The sequence below is a fragment of the Vulpes vulpes genome, chromosome 3 (assembly GCF_048418805.1).
Source record: "Vulpes vulpes isolate BD-2025 chromosome 3, VulVul3, whole genome shotgun sequence".
Taxonomy (NCBI): domain Eukaryota; kingdom Metazoa; phylum Chordata; class Mammalia; order Carnivora; family Canidae; genus Vulpes; species Vulpes vulpes.
This window is the reverse complement of record NC_132782.1, coordinates 86,515,156-86,533,227: the sequence shown is the minus strand read 5'-3', so window position 1 is coordinate 86,533,227 and position 18,072 is coordinate 86,515,156. Positions and strand designations below refer to the sequence as shown.

Below are 18,072 nucleotides of genomic sequence, written 5' to 3'. Positions count from 1 at the left end.
TTTAGTTTACGGGCTTTTTGTTCTTGTTAATTTGGAAGAGTTCCTTGTATATTTTAGACACTGGTTGCTTGTTGATTTTAGACATTGTAAACATCTTCCACTTTTCTTGTTATTATTTCTTTTATATCTAATATCAGTGTGCCAAAAGTGGGCTTCTTTGAACAGATATCCTTGATTTTGTAAAATCAAATTCAGTACATTTTGGGCCTTATGGCTTTGACTTTTGAAATTTTAAGAACTCTCTCTCCACCCCACCCCCCACCCCTGGCCAAAAGATATTTTCCCTCACTGTTCCTATTTATTTTACAATTTTGCCTTTCATATTCTGTCTTTTAGCCACCTAGAGTTCATCCTTATGTGTGGTGTTACGAGAGGATCCAGTTTTATTTTCCCATATAGTCCAAGGATCAGCAAACTATTTCTACAAAGGGCCACATGTTAAATATTTTAGGGTTTGTGGGCCATATGGTCTCCACAGAAACTATTCAACCCTGCCATTGTAGCTCGAAAACAGCCACAGACAATGGATAAATACACAGTCATGGCTGTGTTCCAATAAAACTTTCTTTACAAAAACAGAAGGTGGGCCAGATTTTAGGCTGCAGGCCATCATTTACCAATCCCTGATATAATGAATCCACTTGCCCAATGCACTGTGTGTTTTCATCTTACAGCGACTCTATGGGGTAGATGCTATTTTTATCCATGTTTTACAGAGGAGGAAACTGAGGCACAATGGAATTAAGTATGAGAAAGGTCACTTGGTTGGTAAGTGGCAGAGCCAGGATTTGAATCAGGGTGGCCCATCACCAGGACCTGCATTCCTACCTTCCCTCACTTCTCTGTTTTGGCTGGGGTGGGTCCCATGGCCTGCAGTGCCCCCATATCCCTCTCTCCCTCCCCTGCATTGAGCCCCTGAGAAATGAACCCCTTGCTTCTGCACCCTTCCCCAGGAACATTGACACCCTCATTGTGGATGTCTACCCTGTGCTGGACACACCTGCCAAGCAAGTCCTTTGGCAGTTCATCTACCAGCTGCTGACTTACGAGGAGCAGGAGCTCTGCCAGGAGAAAATTGCATGTTTCCTGGGCTACACAGCCATGACAGGTAAGCAGCCTCTCCCCCTCTCCAGCCCACCAGGTGAAGAGCCAAACACCTGTTCTCAGATTACAGCCGACCTGGGCTTCTCCCACATATAAATGGACCTCCATATCATGCAGACCCATGCCGGCCGCACCCAGGCTGGTCCTACACTTGCCCCCACAAATGTGCCTTCTCAGTTTGATCTTTAAGTAGCACTGCAACATTACCCTGGACTCTAGACACCCTACCTATCCACCCGGAACCCCAGGCTTCTCACCCACAGAATGGAAGTGACCTCAGTGGCTGTACATCACACACCAAGAAATATGTCACAGATCAAGAAATTCATGTGGTTTCTGTTTGCAGAGCTGGATAGCAAGCACACAGCCAGGTCACACCTGATTGGTGAGCCTTGATGCACACAGATACACAGTAGGGCCTGCCAGACCATCTGCGGCCTCAGTTTCCAACTGCTTCATACCTCTTACAGTGGGCCCCAGGTGCCCATACAACCATGCATGTTATCATTGAGGCCACAGGAGTCGAATGTGTGCCAAACACTGTGCATTTGTTCTAGGCACTCTACACCTGCTATGGTAAAGCTTGCAGATATCCTACATTCTGGCCCTTGTGTGTCCACTGTCCCTAGTCCTAGGGACCCACAATTTGCTGGAGGAAGCTCGAGGGTTTTAGCAAGAGGCTCAGAACATAGTCTGGGTAGCAATGTTCCATATGTCTGCCTAGACCTGGAATCTTGCATCTTACCCCACATGCGAAGCAGGGCCTGGGGTCACAGATTGGTGCAGACAACTGCTGCCTTCACTCCTGTATTTGGAGGCCATTTGGCTGGCTGAGAACACAAGGGGCCCATCTCCTGTTCATGTTGCACAGCAGAGCCAGAGCCTGAGCTGGACCTGGAGCCTGAGCCTGAGCCTGAGCCTGAGCCGGTGCCGGAACTCCAGCGGCGGAGTTCCCTGAGGGCCTCCTCCATGTGCCGCCGCAGCCTCCGGTCCCAAGGTCTGGAGGCCAGCCTCAGTTGCGGTGAGGCTCTGGACCAAAAGGCGGGACTGGGTGTGAGGATGCCAGGGCTCAGTTTTCCCACCTGCAGAATGGGGTGGGTGAGATGAGAGATCCCCGAGAACAAGTTAAGCAGGGCTGAGTGATGGCCCTCCTGATGGACCAACCACCAGGGCTTGCTGGTTCTTTCTCCATGGCTATGAACCCAAGCCTTAGAGCTCAGAGGGGTCACTAGACTGCTCCATGGTGGACTCCACCCTCCCCGATTCCCCTGGCAGGTCCCGGCGACTGCCCCGAGATGCCTCTTCCTCTAATCCCAGGCGAGCGCCAGGCAGGCGATGGCACGTCCCTCCCTGAGACCCCCAATCCTAAGATGGTGAGACCTCACTGCCCTCCTGGTGGTTCTGTGGCCACTGGGAATAGGTGGCTCATGGGGCTGGGGCAGATCCCTGCCTTCCTGATCACCCAGGCCTGACCTCTGAGGCTATGTGAGGGCCTCATGGGGGAGGTGAGGGTGGGCTGGACTCACCCTGGCCTCCTCTCCCTGAAGATGTCGGCCGTCTATGCAGAGCTTGAGTCCCGACTGAACAGCAGCTTCAAAGGGAAGGTGGGGACCTCGTCCAGATCCCGTGCCTCCCCACCAGTGCCCAGCCCGGCAGGCACAGCAGGTAGGGGCTCAGCCAGCCCCGGTTCCTGAAAGCAGCACTGGCCTGTGGCCTCTGGGCTACCTATCTAGGTGTTGCCCCCATCTGGGGCACATCCTTGGAGCCTCCCCTTTGTTCCATTACCATGTGACTGAGTTGTGGGGAACCTCAGCAGCCTCCATGGCAAAGGTCCCTCAAGGTCAAGGTCATCAGAGGCCTTCCCATGTCCCCTATGATCCTTACCCCTACTGCAGATTTAGAAAAGCAGAGGTCTTCCCTTGAAGGAGCCCCAGGTTAGCATGTGGCTGTTGGATAAACTATTAAGTGCATGCATTGCTCTGTGAATGGCACAACTGGGAAGATGGTTTCTCTGCAGTTCAGAAGGCAGGACCCCTGGACAATGTTCCTGTCAGCCAAGGGCCTGGTGGGTGTGGGAACCACCTCATGATCCTTGATCTAGGGTCTGGAGAAGTTCCCCTCTGCCCTTTCAGTTGTGTTCAGTTGGTCCTAGGTGGGACCCCTGAGGTCCCTTCCAAGATAAGCTGGGGTCTGGCCTTTCCTGGGGCTAAGTAGTGCTCCCCCTCACCTGCTCTGACCTGTGATTTCCCTCAGATAAAGGCCTGGGGAGGCAGGGTCATCTAGGGTCTTCTTGTGCTGTGTCCAGAGAGGGAAAGGAAGGTACCCAGGGACACAGAGCCCACCTGCCCCTGGCCCCTACCCTCAGCCTGCACCTGGAACCCAGGTACTGACTGAAGAGGGGTCCTCACGCTTGATCCCCCACCCCAGGGCCCAGGACCCTGTCCAGCGTCTCGTGGCCCAGCGAGCGGCTCCTGCCCTCCCCCTGCTACTACCCACTGTGTTCAGGGGGCCTGGCCTCCCCCAGCAGCTCTGAGTCCCACCCCTACGCCAGCCTGGACAGCAGCAGGGCGCCCTCCCCACAGCCAGACCCTGGGCCCATCCGCTCTGACAGTCCCCCAAGCCCGGACCCTGCCCGCCCGCCCAGCCGCAGGAAGCTCTTCACCTTCTCCCGCCCCGTGCGAAGCCGGGATACTGACCGCTTCCTGGATGTGCTGAGTGAGCAGCTGGGTCCCCGGGTCACTGCTGTGGATGATTTCCTGAGCCCTGAGAACGATTACGAGGAGGTGAGCACATGCCAGCAGATGTGGAGGGTCAGGGCCCCAGGGGGTGACATGGGGGTCTGTAAGGGGAACAGTATCCCTGGGCTCCTGCAAGAATCCTGTTGCCCTTGGGATCTGCCCCAGGCTACTCCTCTCCCTGCTCCAGTCCATCCTGAAATCTGTCCCAGACTACCCCACCCACTGGCTGAGATATCCCACCCTTTAACTCAGCTATGACACCCCTCACTCAAGGCTCCCCCATATACCTCGTCTCAGGTCACCCCATTCCTTTTCCCAGACTACTTGTCAGGCCATCCTACCCACAGCCTCAGGCTAACCCACCAGACTATCCAATCCTTGTCCCCAGGTTATCCCACCCCTTGCCCCAGGCTATCCCACCATCCCTCACCTTGCTCTGCCCGGGCAGATGAGCTTCCACGATGACCAGGGAAGCTTTGTGACCAATGAGCGGAGCAGCGCTAGTGAGTGCATCAGCAGCAGTGAGGAAGGCAGCTCCCTGACCTACTCCTCCATCTCCGACCACATCCCCCCACCCCCACTCAGCCCCCCGCCTCCACCACCCCTGCCCTTCCATGACCCCAAGCCCAGCTCCCGCACCCCTGATGGTCCCCGGGGCCCTGCTCAGACGCTGGCCAAGCCCCTCGCCCAACTCAGCCACCCAGTCCCTCCACCGCCCCCGCCCCCCCTGCCCCCACCGGTGCCCTGTGCACCCCCAATGCTGTCCCGGGGCCTGGGCCACCGTCGAAGTGAGACCAGCCACATGAGCGTCAAGCGCCTGCGGTGGGAGCAGGTAGAGAACTCGGAAGGCACCATCTGGGGTCAGGTAGGTGGCCTGGGGCCTGGGGTGCCCTGTACCAGGGGAGTCTGGCCTGGGGAGCAGCATTGAAGACAAGACCCTGGCCAGTTTCTAGTGCCTGGCATTTCCCTGCTTCCATTCCCCCAGCATCAGAAGCTCAGGGCAGCTCTTCTGAACTCACCCCCTGCAAAGGACCCCTCAAAACAGGGCCAGACCTCTCAGCCACCCCCGTTAGCCCCCTTGGTTGGCCTCAGTCCCTTAGCAGTCCCTTTATCCCCCTGCTCCACTGAAACTTGCTGCCTTCTGCTTGTGTGCATTACTGTCCTCACAAGGAGGCAGTTCACCACCCCATAACTTGGATGATTTAGCTTCTCCTGCAGTCTCCTCTGGTCCTCAGTTCTCTCCCAGGGCCTGATGAGGGCTCTCCCTTAGTAGTTCCCAGGGCAGCCCTTAGAGGATGGGTGGTGTGGGGGGTGGCAGTCCAGCTGCCAGTGTTCCTCTTCCCTCTGAATCTCTCCTGGCCTCCCCCACCCCTGCCTTGCAGCTAGGGGAAGATTCTGACTATGACAAGCTGAGCGACATGGTGAAATACCTCGATTTGGAGCTGCACTTTGGCACCCAGAAACCTACTAGTGAGTGGCCTGGGGGTCCTGGGGGAACCCTCATACCAAGCCATCTGTGGAAGCCCACCTGCTGCCTTCTGTGGCATCCCAGGGCTTAGAGTCCCAGAAGTCTGCGCTGACTGCCATTTACTTCCTGTGTCCCTGAGTTTACCTCCCAGAGCTTCAGTTTTCCCATCTCAAAGTGGACATAATCATAGTAGTATTTATTTATTCCATGCTCACCAAATGGTATTTATTCCATGCTCACCAAATGCCAGACACCCCCCTGTTTCTAAATTAATCCTGTGACAATTCTATGGGGTAGAAACTGTGATCACCTTAACTTCCTCATGAAGATGCACAGAGAAGCTAGGTAATTTGCTCAAAGTCACACAGCCAGAATAAGGGTATCAGGAGGTAACCATATCTAGGAGACTAGATGTCCCTTCCAGTCTCTGTCCCCTTGCCCTTCTCGGGGTATCTCCCTATAGTCATCGGGTGGGACTCCAGGCAGTGAGGAATATTATGTGTGGAAGGTGGTTCCAGGATCGAAGAGAAAGGCCTTTGTCCATCCAGGAAGCATCTGCAAGGTGGAGAGGTGGTTAGTTCACCTTCCTTGGACAGCTCAGCCCCAAGGACCCAGGGGAGAGAGGGTGGGGGAGGGGCACGCACTGCCCCATGCTGAGAATGTTGCACTAACCCCGGGAGTCTCTGAGTGGGAGGCTGAGGAAGGAAGAAACTGGACCCCTGGAGCTGGACTGTGGGTGTGGCCAAACCCCTCCTGGGTCCTCCAACCTGCTTGGACTCCTATCATTAAACCATTTTGCCTTCCAGAGCCGGTGCCTGGGCCTGAGCCCTTCAGGAAGAAAGAGGTGGTGGAGATCCTGTCTCACAAGAAGGCCTACAACACCTGTGAGGGGTTGGGGAATCCCAGGGGTATGGGGGACAGGAGGTGGCCCTCTGGGCCGCAGAGCTTTGGATCCACCTGTGTGGATGACACATTAGTTCTTAGGGGCCCGACACCGGCTGGGTGAAGGCCCCTTCTGGGGTCCTAGATCCCTCCAAGGCGCAGGTGCGCGCTTGGGCTCCCCCCTCGTTGGCCTCCTCGTTGGCCCCCCGTTGGCCCCGCCCCCAAGGGTCTAAGGCCCCTGAGTTCTGGCCACGCCTCGGCCATCCCCTCTTCTCCCTCTCGCGGTCTCCTCCCTCGTTTCTGGCGCCACCGCCACAGGCCCCACCTGTCTATCCCTTCGAGAACCTTGTCCTCACCTCTGTTCGGCCGTGGGAAGGACCCTCTCCGTCTCTGGGCCGACCCGCCCCGCCCCCGCCCGGGTTCCTTGCCCCGCCCAGGTTCCGTCCAGCCGCCCCGCCCCCATCCGTCTGGCCCCGCCCCCGGCTCACGCTCGCGGCCCCGCCCGCAGCCATCCTGCTCGCTCACCTGAAGCTGAGCCCCGCGGAGCTGCGGCAGGTGCTCATGAGCATGGAGCCCCGGCGCCTGGAGCCCGCGCACCTGGCGCAGCTGCTGCTCTTCGCGCCCGACGCCGACGAGGAGCAGCGCTACCAGGCCTTCCGCGAGGCGCCCGGCCGCCTCAGCGAGCCCGACCAGTTCGTCCTGCAGGTGCTGCGGCCGTGACGGCCGCCAGGGGTCAGGGGGTGCTGCCCAGTGGCCTTGGCCGCCTCTGTCAGGGCCCTCGTTGTGACCGGGGCTGTGTGGGTCCAGCCCCCCTACGGCCACTGCGCCCGTGCCTGAGTGCCCACCTGGAGTCCAGGGTAGATGGGATTGTGCTTCCTTTGGGGGCTTATTTTTTCTCGAGGGAATGCCGGTTTGCCGGCTGACCCCCACCCCAGGCTGCGGTGGGGCAGTGGGTCTCCTGGTGGGGCGGGTGAATCCTGGCTTTGCCTTCATGACAGATGCTATCCGTTCCCGAATACAAAACCCGCTTGCGCAGCCTCCACTTCCAAGCCACCCTACAAGAGAAGACGGAAGAGATCCGGGGCAGCCTGGAGTGCTTGCGCCAGGCCTCCCTTGAGCTCAAGAACAGCCGGAAGCTCGCCAAGATCCTGGAGGTCAGGGCGCACCCCCTCCCTGGTCACTCCACCTGCCTGTCTGCCCCCTGGGGCTTCCTGTCTGGAGGTCCACCATGATGGTGGTCCAGGGGGTGAGGTGAGGACCTGGGCAGGACCTGCCCACCTTCCTTTCCACAGTTTGTGTTGGCCATGGGCAACTATCTCAATGATGGACAGCCTAAAACCAACAAGACCACAGGCTTCAAGATCAACTTCCTGACAGAGGTGAGGGAACCAGCTGGCAGTAATCGATGAGCATGCTCTACCATCGAGGATGGGGAGGTCAGGCCCAACCCAAGTTGTGGCAGAGGAGAGAAGAGAATATCATGGCCAAGGAGGGCCCTTTCCCCAGAAGCAAAAGCTGGCTGCCTGCAGGCTGGAATGCAGCAAAGGTTGGGGGTGGGAAGCTTTTATACACAAGGCAAGCCTCAGGATCTGGGGAAATGGAGTGGGGGGGGGGGGGGACAAGAGGGGAGACTCCAGGAGGAAGGAGAGAATCCCACTTGGTAGGTTCTGTGCCCTTAATAACACCACGATTGCCAGGCCATCCTAACCTCGAAAGATCTAGGATCTGAGAAAGGACAATTTGAATATCCAGCCTTCCCACTGTTTCTGAGACCTTTTACCAGGGTACCTTTTGTTGTTTTAAAAGAGAGGAAGAAATCTCCATTTGTAGACATGAATGTTTTAGGATGTCTGAGGCACAGGTGGGCCAGAGATGGTTCCAGAAAATCACAGGAAGGAAGATATGTGAGTGGTGCTCCCCTGGGGGTCAGAAAAATCTTGGGCTATATCTGCTGACAAGAGCACGCTCCCAAGGACAGAACAGCTGGTGGCCTCCTCTAACTGGTGGCTATGAGCCTGGTTCCTGGGTGGTGGGGTGGGGAGGTGTCTCAAAGATCTGGGCTGGAGAGCTTTCAAACTCCTAGGGAGGCCCATGGGCATCCCAGCAGAGCCTCACAGTGAGGAATACTAGAAACTTTGGAGTTGGTGAGTGTCAAGGGCCAGTAACTGCTGCCACACTCCAGGGGAAGTGGGGCCAAGGGTACCCAGACCCATATGATCAGCAATCTGATGGGGTCCTTGAGGAGGTTGTATGTTGGGCATCACTTGCAGCTGAATTCCACAAAGACTGTGGATGGGAAGTCCACCTTTCTGCACATCCTTGCCAAATCACTGAGCCAGCACTTCCCAGAACTGCTGGGCTTTGCTCAGGACCTGCCCACTGTGCCCCTGGCTGCCAAAGGTAAGCTGAGTGAATGGACAATGGGTCAGGAAGCAGAGGCACTGCTGTCCTGGACTGGGAGGTCAGTGCTCATGAGGCTCTGTTGCCTTCCCTACAGTGAATCAACGGGCCCTGACCAGTGACCTGGCTGACCTCCATGGCACCATCAGTGAGATACAGGATGTTTGCCAGAGCATGTCTCCCTCTAGTGAGGACAAGTTTGCTGTGGTCATGACGGTATCCAAAGAGCAGCCTGTCCCAGTAACAAGGTGGGCCCTGGGGCGGCCAGGTAGAGCTGGCTTCAAGATCAACTCCAGTGGCCACTGCAGACCCTGTGTCCCAGCAGAGATTCTGGGCAGAGGCTGCTGTAAGTGGGTCAAGGGGTGCTGGCAGAGGGTCCATCCTGGTGATTTAGAATCCAGGTACTCACACCATGTCTGCATAACTGAAGAGGAGCTCTTTGGACTATCTGAAAGCCACCGCCTTGCCCCATCTGTCCTCATGGGCAGCCCAGGCTCAAGTCACAAGATACAGGGACAGACCTCTCAGGCCCTAACCAGCCAAAGGGAATCAGGAGAGGGGCATGTTGCCACTGAGCACAGATAGGGATGGATACTACAAGAGGAAAAAAAAGGAGAGATCAAAACCGAGAGAATGCCAGAGGGCTATTATATGTGGGTGTTTGAGGAGGAAGGGGTCATGGCATCTGAGAAGAGCCCAGAGTAGGGAGAGGGCTGCCTTACAGAGAAGACACATAGATGGCCTGGATGATGTGGACTTCAGAGGCAGCTGAGGGAGCAGTGTACAAAGGCACTGGAGCTGCTGGACATAGCTGAGCGTGGGGCACGGGGCAGGCAGGAGCCAGGCAGCTTAGAGAACCTGAGGGTGGTGGTTTCCTTAACAGAGGCTGATCAGTCCTTCCTAGATACAGCCCAGCCGGTGCTGCGGGCACTGGACGGGTTGCAACATGAGGCCATGGAGGAGCTGGGCAGGGCACTGGCCTTCTTCGGTGAGGACTCCAAAGCAACCACTTCTGAGGCCTTCTTTGGCATCTTTGCAGAGTTCATGAGCAAGTTCGAGGTGAGCCATCATGGGAGATCTAAGGGGCCTCTTAGAAGTCCCTCCAGGGGTCAAAGGCAGGCACCTCCATAAAGCCCAGATTGGGAAAGGGCCTCCAGCAAGTGTGATGCGACCCCCACGGGGCTGATAGGTCTCTTCCCTGGCTTTTTTTTGGCGGGGGGAGAGGGGAATGAGGCAGGACAGGGGTCAGGGGCTCCTGGGACCACTGACCAGCCCCTCCTCTTGTACCTCTTCCTCTCCAGCGAGCACTCAGTGACCTGGAGGCTGGGGATGGCCCACGCAGCTCAGGGATGGTTTCACCCCTGGCCTGGTGACCTGCGGAGTCCATCCTGCCTGAGGCCCATCCCAGTAGCCTGGAGCAGTCCATAGCAGCCTGGGTATGGGAGATGGGGCCCGGCCTCCCCGTGTCTCCAGCTACCTCAGCTGTCAGGCTCTGGGCACTGGGAAGGTACAGGGTCAGCCTGGTTCCCCTCTGTGGGCCTTGGCTTTGGCTCTGGCTCCAAGTGAGCACTGGGGGCATGGGACAGAGAGGAGGTGCTAACTCCTCGGAGAGTGTGAACCTTAGCTGCCCACAGGCATGCTCACACTGGAAGGCCTGGCTTTGCCCGGCCTCTCTCTGGGTCTTGGAGTGGATGCTGGCTATGCACACCCTCAGGACTCTGGTCTGGCCCAAGGGAGGGGTGGCAGGGCTTCCACCAGTGAGTGGATTGTGAAGTGGCCCCCACCTGGGGGCAGTGTCTGCTGTCTGCCCCTCAGAGCTTGGCCAGAGCATTCTCTGCCCCAAGCAAGGACATCGGAATCTCCTTTCTGAGCCTGCTCCCAGTAGGCTGGAGGGACGCCCTTGCAGAACATGCACTCTGGACCCTGGACAAAGTGACAGATGCCCTTGAACATGCCATGCCAGTGAGCATGACAGGCCTTGAGGTTCCTCACCCAGCCCTGGCCTCCTGGGGCTGCCTGGAAGAAACTGGAAGAAAGGATATCCCCAAATGCAGGGACCTGGGGGCCTGTGTACCAAGCCTGGGTCTTGGAAGCTAGAAGCAGGGAAGGGAGGACAGACGCTGGGCAGGAATACAGGAGAGGACTGGATTAGGAAGACCGCGATGTCAGACTGTAGAACTGAGGGGTTTCAGACTGTAGAATTGAGGGGTTTTATCCAGCAAACAAATTTGAGTCCAGTTTGGGGACCCTGAGAGTGGGATGGCATGGTCAATTAGGGACAGAGAGGATGGAAAGCTGTTTAGGTGCTGGGTGAGCAGGACTTGGTAGCTGATTGCCTGGCTGGGTCATGGTGATGTTCCCTGGAATGGGTCACATGAGCAGAGCGGACGTCGGGGTAGATGACGCAGAGGGACATAGTTGGGATCCCAGAGGCTGTTTCACATGTGTGTCTGGAGGCCCTGGTGAGGTCAGGAGTAGAGGAGACAGTTACCTGGACACCAAGAGCAGGGGTGCTGTGGACGGGGAGGATATGTTAATTTCCTCCATCCTTTTCATGTTCCAGTTGGCAGTCCCAACATCAGGCAGATTCCTGTTGCCTCTTTCCTTAACCTTCTTCCAGAGAAGTCTGCAATGGGCTTTAAATTTGTCTCGGATTCTTTTTCTCTCCCTACAATCAAATGGCTAATGTTGCTTTTGGACAGTATCTGGGACCCGTTCAGTTCCTGGCAATCTCCCAGACTATTCTTTGAGGCCATGTATATATTCTTTCCTTGTCCCCCACTCACAGCCACCATATAAACTTGGGGCACCAGAGTGGCTCAGTCAGTTAAGCGACTCTTGATTTCAGCTCAGGTCATGATCTCAGGGTCATGAGATTGAATCCCATGTCGGGCCCCATGCTGGATGTGGAGCCAGTTTAAGATTTAAGTTTAAGATTCTCTCCCTCTCCCTCTGCCCCTCCCCACCCTCTTAAAAAAAAAAAAAAAAAAAGGCTAACCAAAATGTATAATTCCGTGGGGGTGGGGAGAGAGATCCAGATGTGGCTAGAGGTGTTCATTTCTCCCCAGCAGCTTAAGCTGGATGATTTCATGAATGACCAAAGCCTGTGTCTCTGAGAAACATGTCAGACAGTGAGTTAAAATCCCTGTATGAGAGCCATAGAAATGATAGGCTCCACCCCCAACACCCTCTCCAAGTAAATCCAGCCCTATGCTGGGGAGGAGGGTATGGTACGAGGGTACACAAGTTGGCAAGCCAGCACTAGCTCTGTTTTCTCCCTGAACACCTTCTATTGGGAACCTGTGTATCACATGATGTCATGTAGCAAACTGTCCTAAATCTTGGTCACTTAAAACAGCACCCACTTACTGCTCATGAATCTTGGAGTCACCTGGGCAGTTCTGATCTGAGCTGGGTTCAGTGGACTCACAAATCAAATGTCATCTGTAAATCAGGTAGGCAGCTTTACTAGTCATGCAGGGAGGGCTCTCTCCCATGTCTGGGGCTTTGGCTGGGACAACTGGGGTGGCTTTGTGTGACCTCTCATTCTCCAGCCAAATAGCCAGGATGGTTCCCATAGTGAAGGCAGGGGTTCAGGAGAAACAAAGTCACAGAAGGCCCCTTGAAGTCTAATCTCAGACCTCAGACCTGGCACACCACCATTCTATTACAGTTTCCTGTCATGTAACAAGGCCAGCCCAGATTCTAGGGGCGGGCTAATTGGCTCCGCTCTGGATGAGAGATGAAGCCAAGTCACACTGCGTAGGGTGTGGATTCAGGGTTGGCTGGAGAATCAGAGCCATTTTTACAATTGGTTTACCACCTGCCTGCTTGGCCAGACATCCTGGTACAGATCTCAGCCTCTTTAATTTTCAGTGGCCTCCATCCTGCCTGGATTTGGCTCAGCTCTGGTTATCATCTCCATGTGTCCTCCTGGTGGCATGCCTCCTCCTCTCTCTTACCTATTCTTCCATTACCTAGTCCCCTGACTCCACTCTGTCCAGTGGGCAGCAATGGCCTGTGCCTCCCTAGCAACTAGTTTCCCTGCTGCAGGGAAAGCACCCTGTGTTTCCTTTGATAAATTATCTCTCCCCTACTCACAGGCCCTGAGCAGTGCCAATTGGACAAGGATGGTCTCATGACTCTGGCTGGGTGGCTCAGAGTCCAGTTAAGACTCAAGTTAGCACTATTTGAAAAGGGAGGCTCCCTCTCTTCTGGATGAATTGTTGGATGTATAGAGGGTGGGACCCCAAATGGGGCTGCCAGGACCACCATGTGGAGACACCTGCCTGGGTATAAACCCAATACAGGGAAGAAGAGAAGAGAAGACCACTCCATACATCTCTTTGTCCCTGGATCCGACCATGCCTGAAGCGGACTTCCAGACTTGTCAGTCTCTGAGCCAACAAATTCCCCCTCCATTTGTAAACTTTTAAAATTTAATTTTTTGGCTTAGGCTGGTTTGAATGGGTTTCTGTCACTTGCAACACTAAAAGGGTTAACTAATAACACCCAAGGTGGTTATGGATGTTCACTCTTTTCACATCCTCAGTGAACACTCTTCATTCATAAATGCATTGGCTAATACATTTTGACTGCCTACTTGTGCCAAGCACCATACTGAGTGCAAACATATTATGGGTTAACCTCTCCAAGTTCAATTTTCTAGGGTTGTACTTCACGGTGGTTCTACACCCAAGTCAGTACAAAGCCCTACATGTGAAGGCTACATATATGTGCCATATCCCCCCAGCAACTCCTTACCAAGTGACAGGCTGTGAATGCAAGCATTTATCCCCAGGAATTTACTTATTTCTCAATATTATGTCATATATATGTGTCCCAGTGTCACAGATGCTGGTGACTTCAACATAAAGCCCAAAGGCCCTTTCTCACCCCTTCTGTCTTTCCCTGCATTCATTTGCTCAGGCTACCATAACAAATACCAAGACAAAGTGGCTTAGACTCCACCAGTTTTCTGTCTCACAGTCTGGAGGCTCGGAGTCCAAGGTTAAGGTGTCCTCAGGTTTGGTTCCTCCTGAGGTTGCTCTCTTTGGCTTGCAGTTGGCTTTTTTCTGTGTGTACACATCCTGGTGTCTCTGCCTCTTATAAGAACATCAGTCCTCTTGCTTTAGAGTCCCACCCTTATGACCTCATTTAGCCTTAATTGTCTCCTTAGAGACCCCACCTCCAAATGCATTCACCTTCCGAGGTACTTTATCAGGTACCCTGGAGGCCTCAAAGATCTCTGGATGGAGCTGATGTTTCAAAAAGAAAGGCTGCTGTAACCAGGTTGTTTTCCCCTTCCCCGTCTTCATCTCTTTGGTCTCAAGTCCAACTCAGAGTGAATTTTGTATGCTATATTCCTGCTCTCCAAGCTCCCAGAGGACTGAACACAAATCACTCTCCACTGGCTCCCTGCCCATCACCTATAAATATCCCTCCCCCAGCAGCCCTCCAAGAACCGTCTAGACCCCAGCACCCCATGCCTTGTCACTGCCCCCTTCAGAGCCAGTCTTTCAGAGCTGTGGCCCACTCTCCCTGCTTCTGTGTCCCCACCATCCACTCACCTCTCAGCGCTTGGCCACCTAGCTTTCTCTCCCATCATCCCCCTTAGCCTGCTGTTCCCAGACAGGAAGCCACAGGGCACACTTGTTCTTATCTTAATTGACCTTTATTGAGGCAACACTGGGCACTGTTTGCCCTCCCTTGGCAAATTATCACACACCCAGGCTCGGGCTCCCAGGTGTCTATGCACCGATAACCCTGCCATCAGCTTGATTTCCCCCTGGCCCGGCTGCTTCCAGCCTTTATACGCAGCGAGTGCTCAATAATTGCCCATTAAATCAAGCTGAAATCACATCCAAATACCGGCTACCAAGCTGCTCCAGAAAATGACCGCCTTCTTTCTGTAAGACAGTTTGGCCACGTGTACCCAAAGCCGTAAAACAAGGGTTGTAAAGTAGAAGTCCACAGAGGCCAAGCAAGCAGGGCGAGCACAGTAAGTGGGCAGGTGCAGGAGATGCAAAGCCTGGGATGAAGGGGAGTTGACACAGAATGACAGGGAGACCTTGGGGGCGCTGGAGGCCAGGTGCCCTGTCTGCAGGGAGACCTCCCCTCTGGCCAGTGGACCTCCCTGTGGGGAGGCAAACCTTGTGATGCCCTGATCTTCAGGCTTTCTCAAAGGCTTTCCAGAAACCCAGATTTTTTAAATTTAAAATGTCCTGGTGAAATGTTGGCAGCCAATGCAAAACTGTAAGGAAGATTATCAGTTATGAGCACCCCCCCCCCAAAGAAAACATGTCTGTGAGCCACATGGAGCCCATCTGTGAGATTGTAACCCCTGGAATAAGATTCCTGAATCATTTGACACATTCATACTACCCTGGGGTATAGAGGGGTACCCCATAAAAAAGACTTGAATCTTTTTTTTTTTTTTACTTGAATCATTTTTAAATTTTAACAAGGGAACTGTTTAGGGCTAATTGGCAGTTCCGGGTTCTGGATGGAAAGATGCTATTGCCTTATTTTGAAGATGCCCTTTGAGGAAATTCACTCGATGAGTGCTTCATTCATAAGAAGGTGGGACCCACACTGTTCTGGGGGGGTGGGGACTGTGAGCTACCATGAAACCAAACGCTGGTTCCACAGACCAAGAGATAAAGGGTATGTTTAGTTGAGCAAATGAGCTACATCTATACCTTGACAGGGTCCTGAAAGGAAAGTATTTTCTCTAAAGAGAATTTGATTAGATTCCCAATGTCGCCAACACTGAATTCACGCAGTGTGTTCTGGACCATGTGGGGATAGTGTGGGGGTTTCCACAGAAAGAAATGGATGCCCCTCACCCTGTCACACATCCGTGGGCAGGAAGGACAATAAGGTATAGAGAGGAGAGCCCACTGGGGTGGAGCTGGGAAGCCCCCAGCAGCGAGAGGTGAGCTGGGCCTTGCCTTGTGAGAGCTACAGGGACAGAGGTCCTGGTATGAGATGAAAGTGTCAATCTGGAAGTACTCTCTCCCGCCTGGGTGCTGGGCAGACACCTTGATGTGGCCTTAGTTACATTAGCAGAATTTAACTGTGTTAGGAGGGGAATTGGTTCAGGGATACAAACAGGATGGGAAGAAATGACAATTCAGACAATAGGAGCCAGGCCAAAGTTCAGGGGCCCACCAGAACAGATGTGTGGCACATGGACCCATCCCTACAGAATCCCCTGGAATTGGGGTGCCTGGGTGACTCAGTGGCTGAGTGTCTGCCTTTGGCTCAGGTTGTGATCCTGGGGTCCTGGGATCGAGTCTCACATCAGGCTCCCCAGAGGGAGCCTGCTTCTCCCACTGCCTCTCTCTCTCTCTGTCTCTCATGAGTAAATAAAGTCTTTTTAAAAAATCCCCCAGAAGCTATTTCAGGAGGGAAACCCCAGGAGAAAGACTAGAACTCCCACCAGTTGGAGCCACAGCAGTCTTAGAAGCATTGTGACTCGAGCAGTTAAAAACCCCACTGTGTCATCATATCCACCCCCCACCCCCGCCCCCTTACCCTCACCCCCATCTGGTGAAATGGGTGATATCCCATTTCAGTCACTAGGAAAGTCACCTCACCGAGACAGTCAGGAATGCAAATAGACATCCAGGCAAACGGTTGGTTTTTAGTGGAGTTGATCTAACTTCCATGTGATCACCTTTCTGGGAGATGGATGTTCTTCTGATGGAAATATTAATTGTACCATCAGTCATTCTCAAAAAGGTAAATCTCAATGCCTGAAATGAATCAGAGCGAGCTTTATCCTGGGCTGAAGATGACCATTCTTTCTGGCTTGACCTCTAAAACCAGAAGATGCCTGGAATGTTTTCACAGGAGCCAGAGAGCCTGCCCTTGTCCCATGGAGTGTGCAGGGCAGCTCTCTTGGTTGTCTATGTAGACCCCACCCAATGCCCCTCCTCCCAATAAATCCAATGGACCCTTGGCACACACATTTTCCACATTGTGTCTTTTCCACTTGGCTAGTATGTTGGACTTTGAGTGGAATCCTGGCCTCAGCTGAGCCAATCAGAACCCCTCCCAAGGAGATGTGAAAGAAGTACCTAGAGATTTCAGGCTCATTATGGCTGCTCTCTGGAACGAAAGAGATGTAAGCTTGCTGGTGGGTCAGAGAAGGAAAGACCAGTCTGCAGAGAGAGAAAAGAGCAAGATGCATGCCATTCAATCTGTCTTGCCATTTCTGTGTTCTCAGCCATTAAACCTAATCAATGAGAAATTATCTTTGGATTGTCAAGGATTTTTAAGCAATCATTAATTTAATCCTGACTGGTGAAGGAATCTGCAGAAAGTTGTTCTCTTCAAATAGTTTCATATTATTCAAAAGTATATGCATGTGTGTGTGTGTGTGTGTGTGTGTGTTGAGGCATATATGAATGTATCTGTATATATACACACATAGAAAATAACTTATCATTCTTCTGAAGACATGGACTCAGATACATAATATGCAGAAATAAATCTCAGATATAACCTCATTCACATTCAGAGATTTGCATTTTCTTTTTTTTAAGACTTTATTTATTTATTCATGAGAAACACAGAAAGAAAGAGAGGTATAGGAAGAAGCAGACTCCATGCAGGGAGCCCAATGTGGGACTCAATCCCGGGGCCCCAGGATCATGCCCTGGGCCAAAGGCAGGTGCTAAAACCACTGAGCCACCCAGGGATCCCCAGAGATTTGCATTTTCACAGCAAACTTATGTGCAAAAAAAGAAATGAGAGAGAAAATGAAGTACAATTTTGTGTCCCCATATTATGTAGTAAACTGAAATGTGTATACAAGGTTTTGGTGATGCTTACTTAAGGCTGAATCTTTATCTCATTAGCTCTACAGAAGAGTCAAAAGAAATTATAAATCTCTTAGATGTTACTGTCCATATGAGTTGAGATGCCACAAGTTTTTACAAAAAAAAAAATTCACAAAGCTGACTATACCAACAGAGGCATGCATCCACTATATTCCAAATGGAAGCAGAGATGAACAGAGGAGACCCTTTTCATAGTATCTGGACACTTTCAGTGTTTAACTTTGTATTGCCCTGATAGGAGACTGTTTTATCCATCTGTGGCTAAGAATGAAAAATGGTTGTGTGCTTGCTCTGAATCTTTTTCACTACCCCTCCCCAAAAAAGGGTAATAGGTGATAGGACCCCAGTCACATTGCTGAAATATACAGGTGTATGCTGTATGTGAATACAACTGGCAGCATCTCACTACAAATCAATTTGTTTTGCAATGCTTTCCAATGAGTGAGCCAAATAAGAAGCAACCAGGATGTCAAAAAATAGGGGACCAGTGAAAAAGTTATGTTTGCCCATGAGTGACCCAAAATATTAAAAGTGGTCTCAGATTTTTACTTACCACTCGGTAGAAGTAGTCGAAATACATAATATTGCAGAAAACACATGACTTAGTTACCAAAAACTATTTAAAGTTCCC

At 52.9% G+C, this 18,072-nt stretch overlaps 1 protein-coding gene across 7 annotated transcripts in view; it reads left to right on the top strand.

The window, feature by feature from the left end:
• GRID2IP (Grid2 interacting protein) overlaps positions 1 to 16,852 on the top strand; it is a 42,922-nt gene extending 26,070 nt beyond the window's left edge. For 3 of the 7 annotated variants that reach the window (XM_072753171.1, XM_072753173.1, XM_072753172.1), the window contains 15 exons: positions 954 to 1,108; positions 1,976 to 2,125; positions 2,380 to 2,477; positions 2,652 to 2,769; positions 3,532 to 3,887; positions 4,231 to 4,707; positions 5,225 to 5,312; positions 6,117 to 6,194; positions 6,701 to 6,897; positions 7,191 to 7,346; positions 7,485 to 7,571; positions 8,463 to 8,592; positions 8,690 to 8,808; positions 9,487 to 9,651; positions 9,894 to 16,852. In XM_072753171.1, the coding sequence (XP_072609272.1) occupies positions 954 to 1,108; positions 1,976 to 2,125; positions 2,380 to 2,477; positions 2,652 to 2,769; positions 3,532 to 3,887; positions 4,231 to 4,707; positions 5,225 to 5,312; positions 6,117 to 6,194; positions 6,701 to 6,897; positions 7,191 to 7,346; positions 7,485 to 7,571; positions 8,463 to 8,592; positions 8,690 to 8,808; positions 9,487 to 9,651; positions 9,894 to 9,965 (2,446 nt within the window). In that variant the 3' untranslated portion in view covers positions 9,966 to 16,852. The remainder of the gene's footprint in view (positions 1 to 953; positions 1,109 to 1,975; positions 2,126 to 2,379; positions 2,478 to 2,651; positions 2,770 to 3,531; positions 3,888 to 4,230; positions 4,708 to 5,224; positions 5,313 to 6,116; positions 6,195 to 6,700; positions 6,898 to 7,190; positions 7,347 to 7,484; positions 7,572 to 8,462; positions 8,593 to 8,689; positions 8,809 to 9,486; positions 9,652 to 9,893) is intronic. The other 4 variants (XM_072753178.1, XM_072753177.1, XM_072753175.1 and 1 more) reach the window with 3 other exon arrangements.
• The last annotated feature ends 1,220 nt before the right edge of the window (positions 16,853 to 18,072 follow it).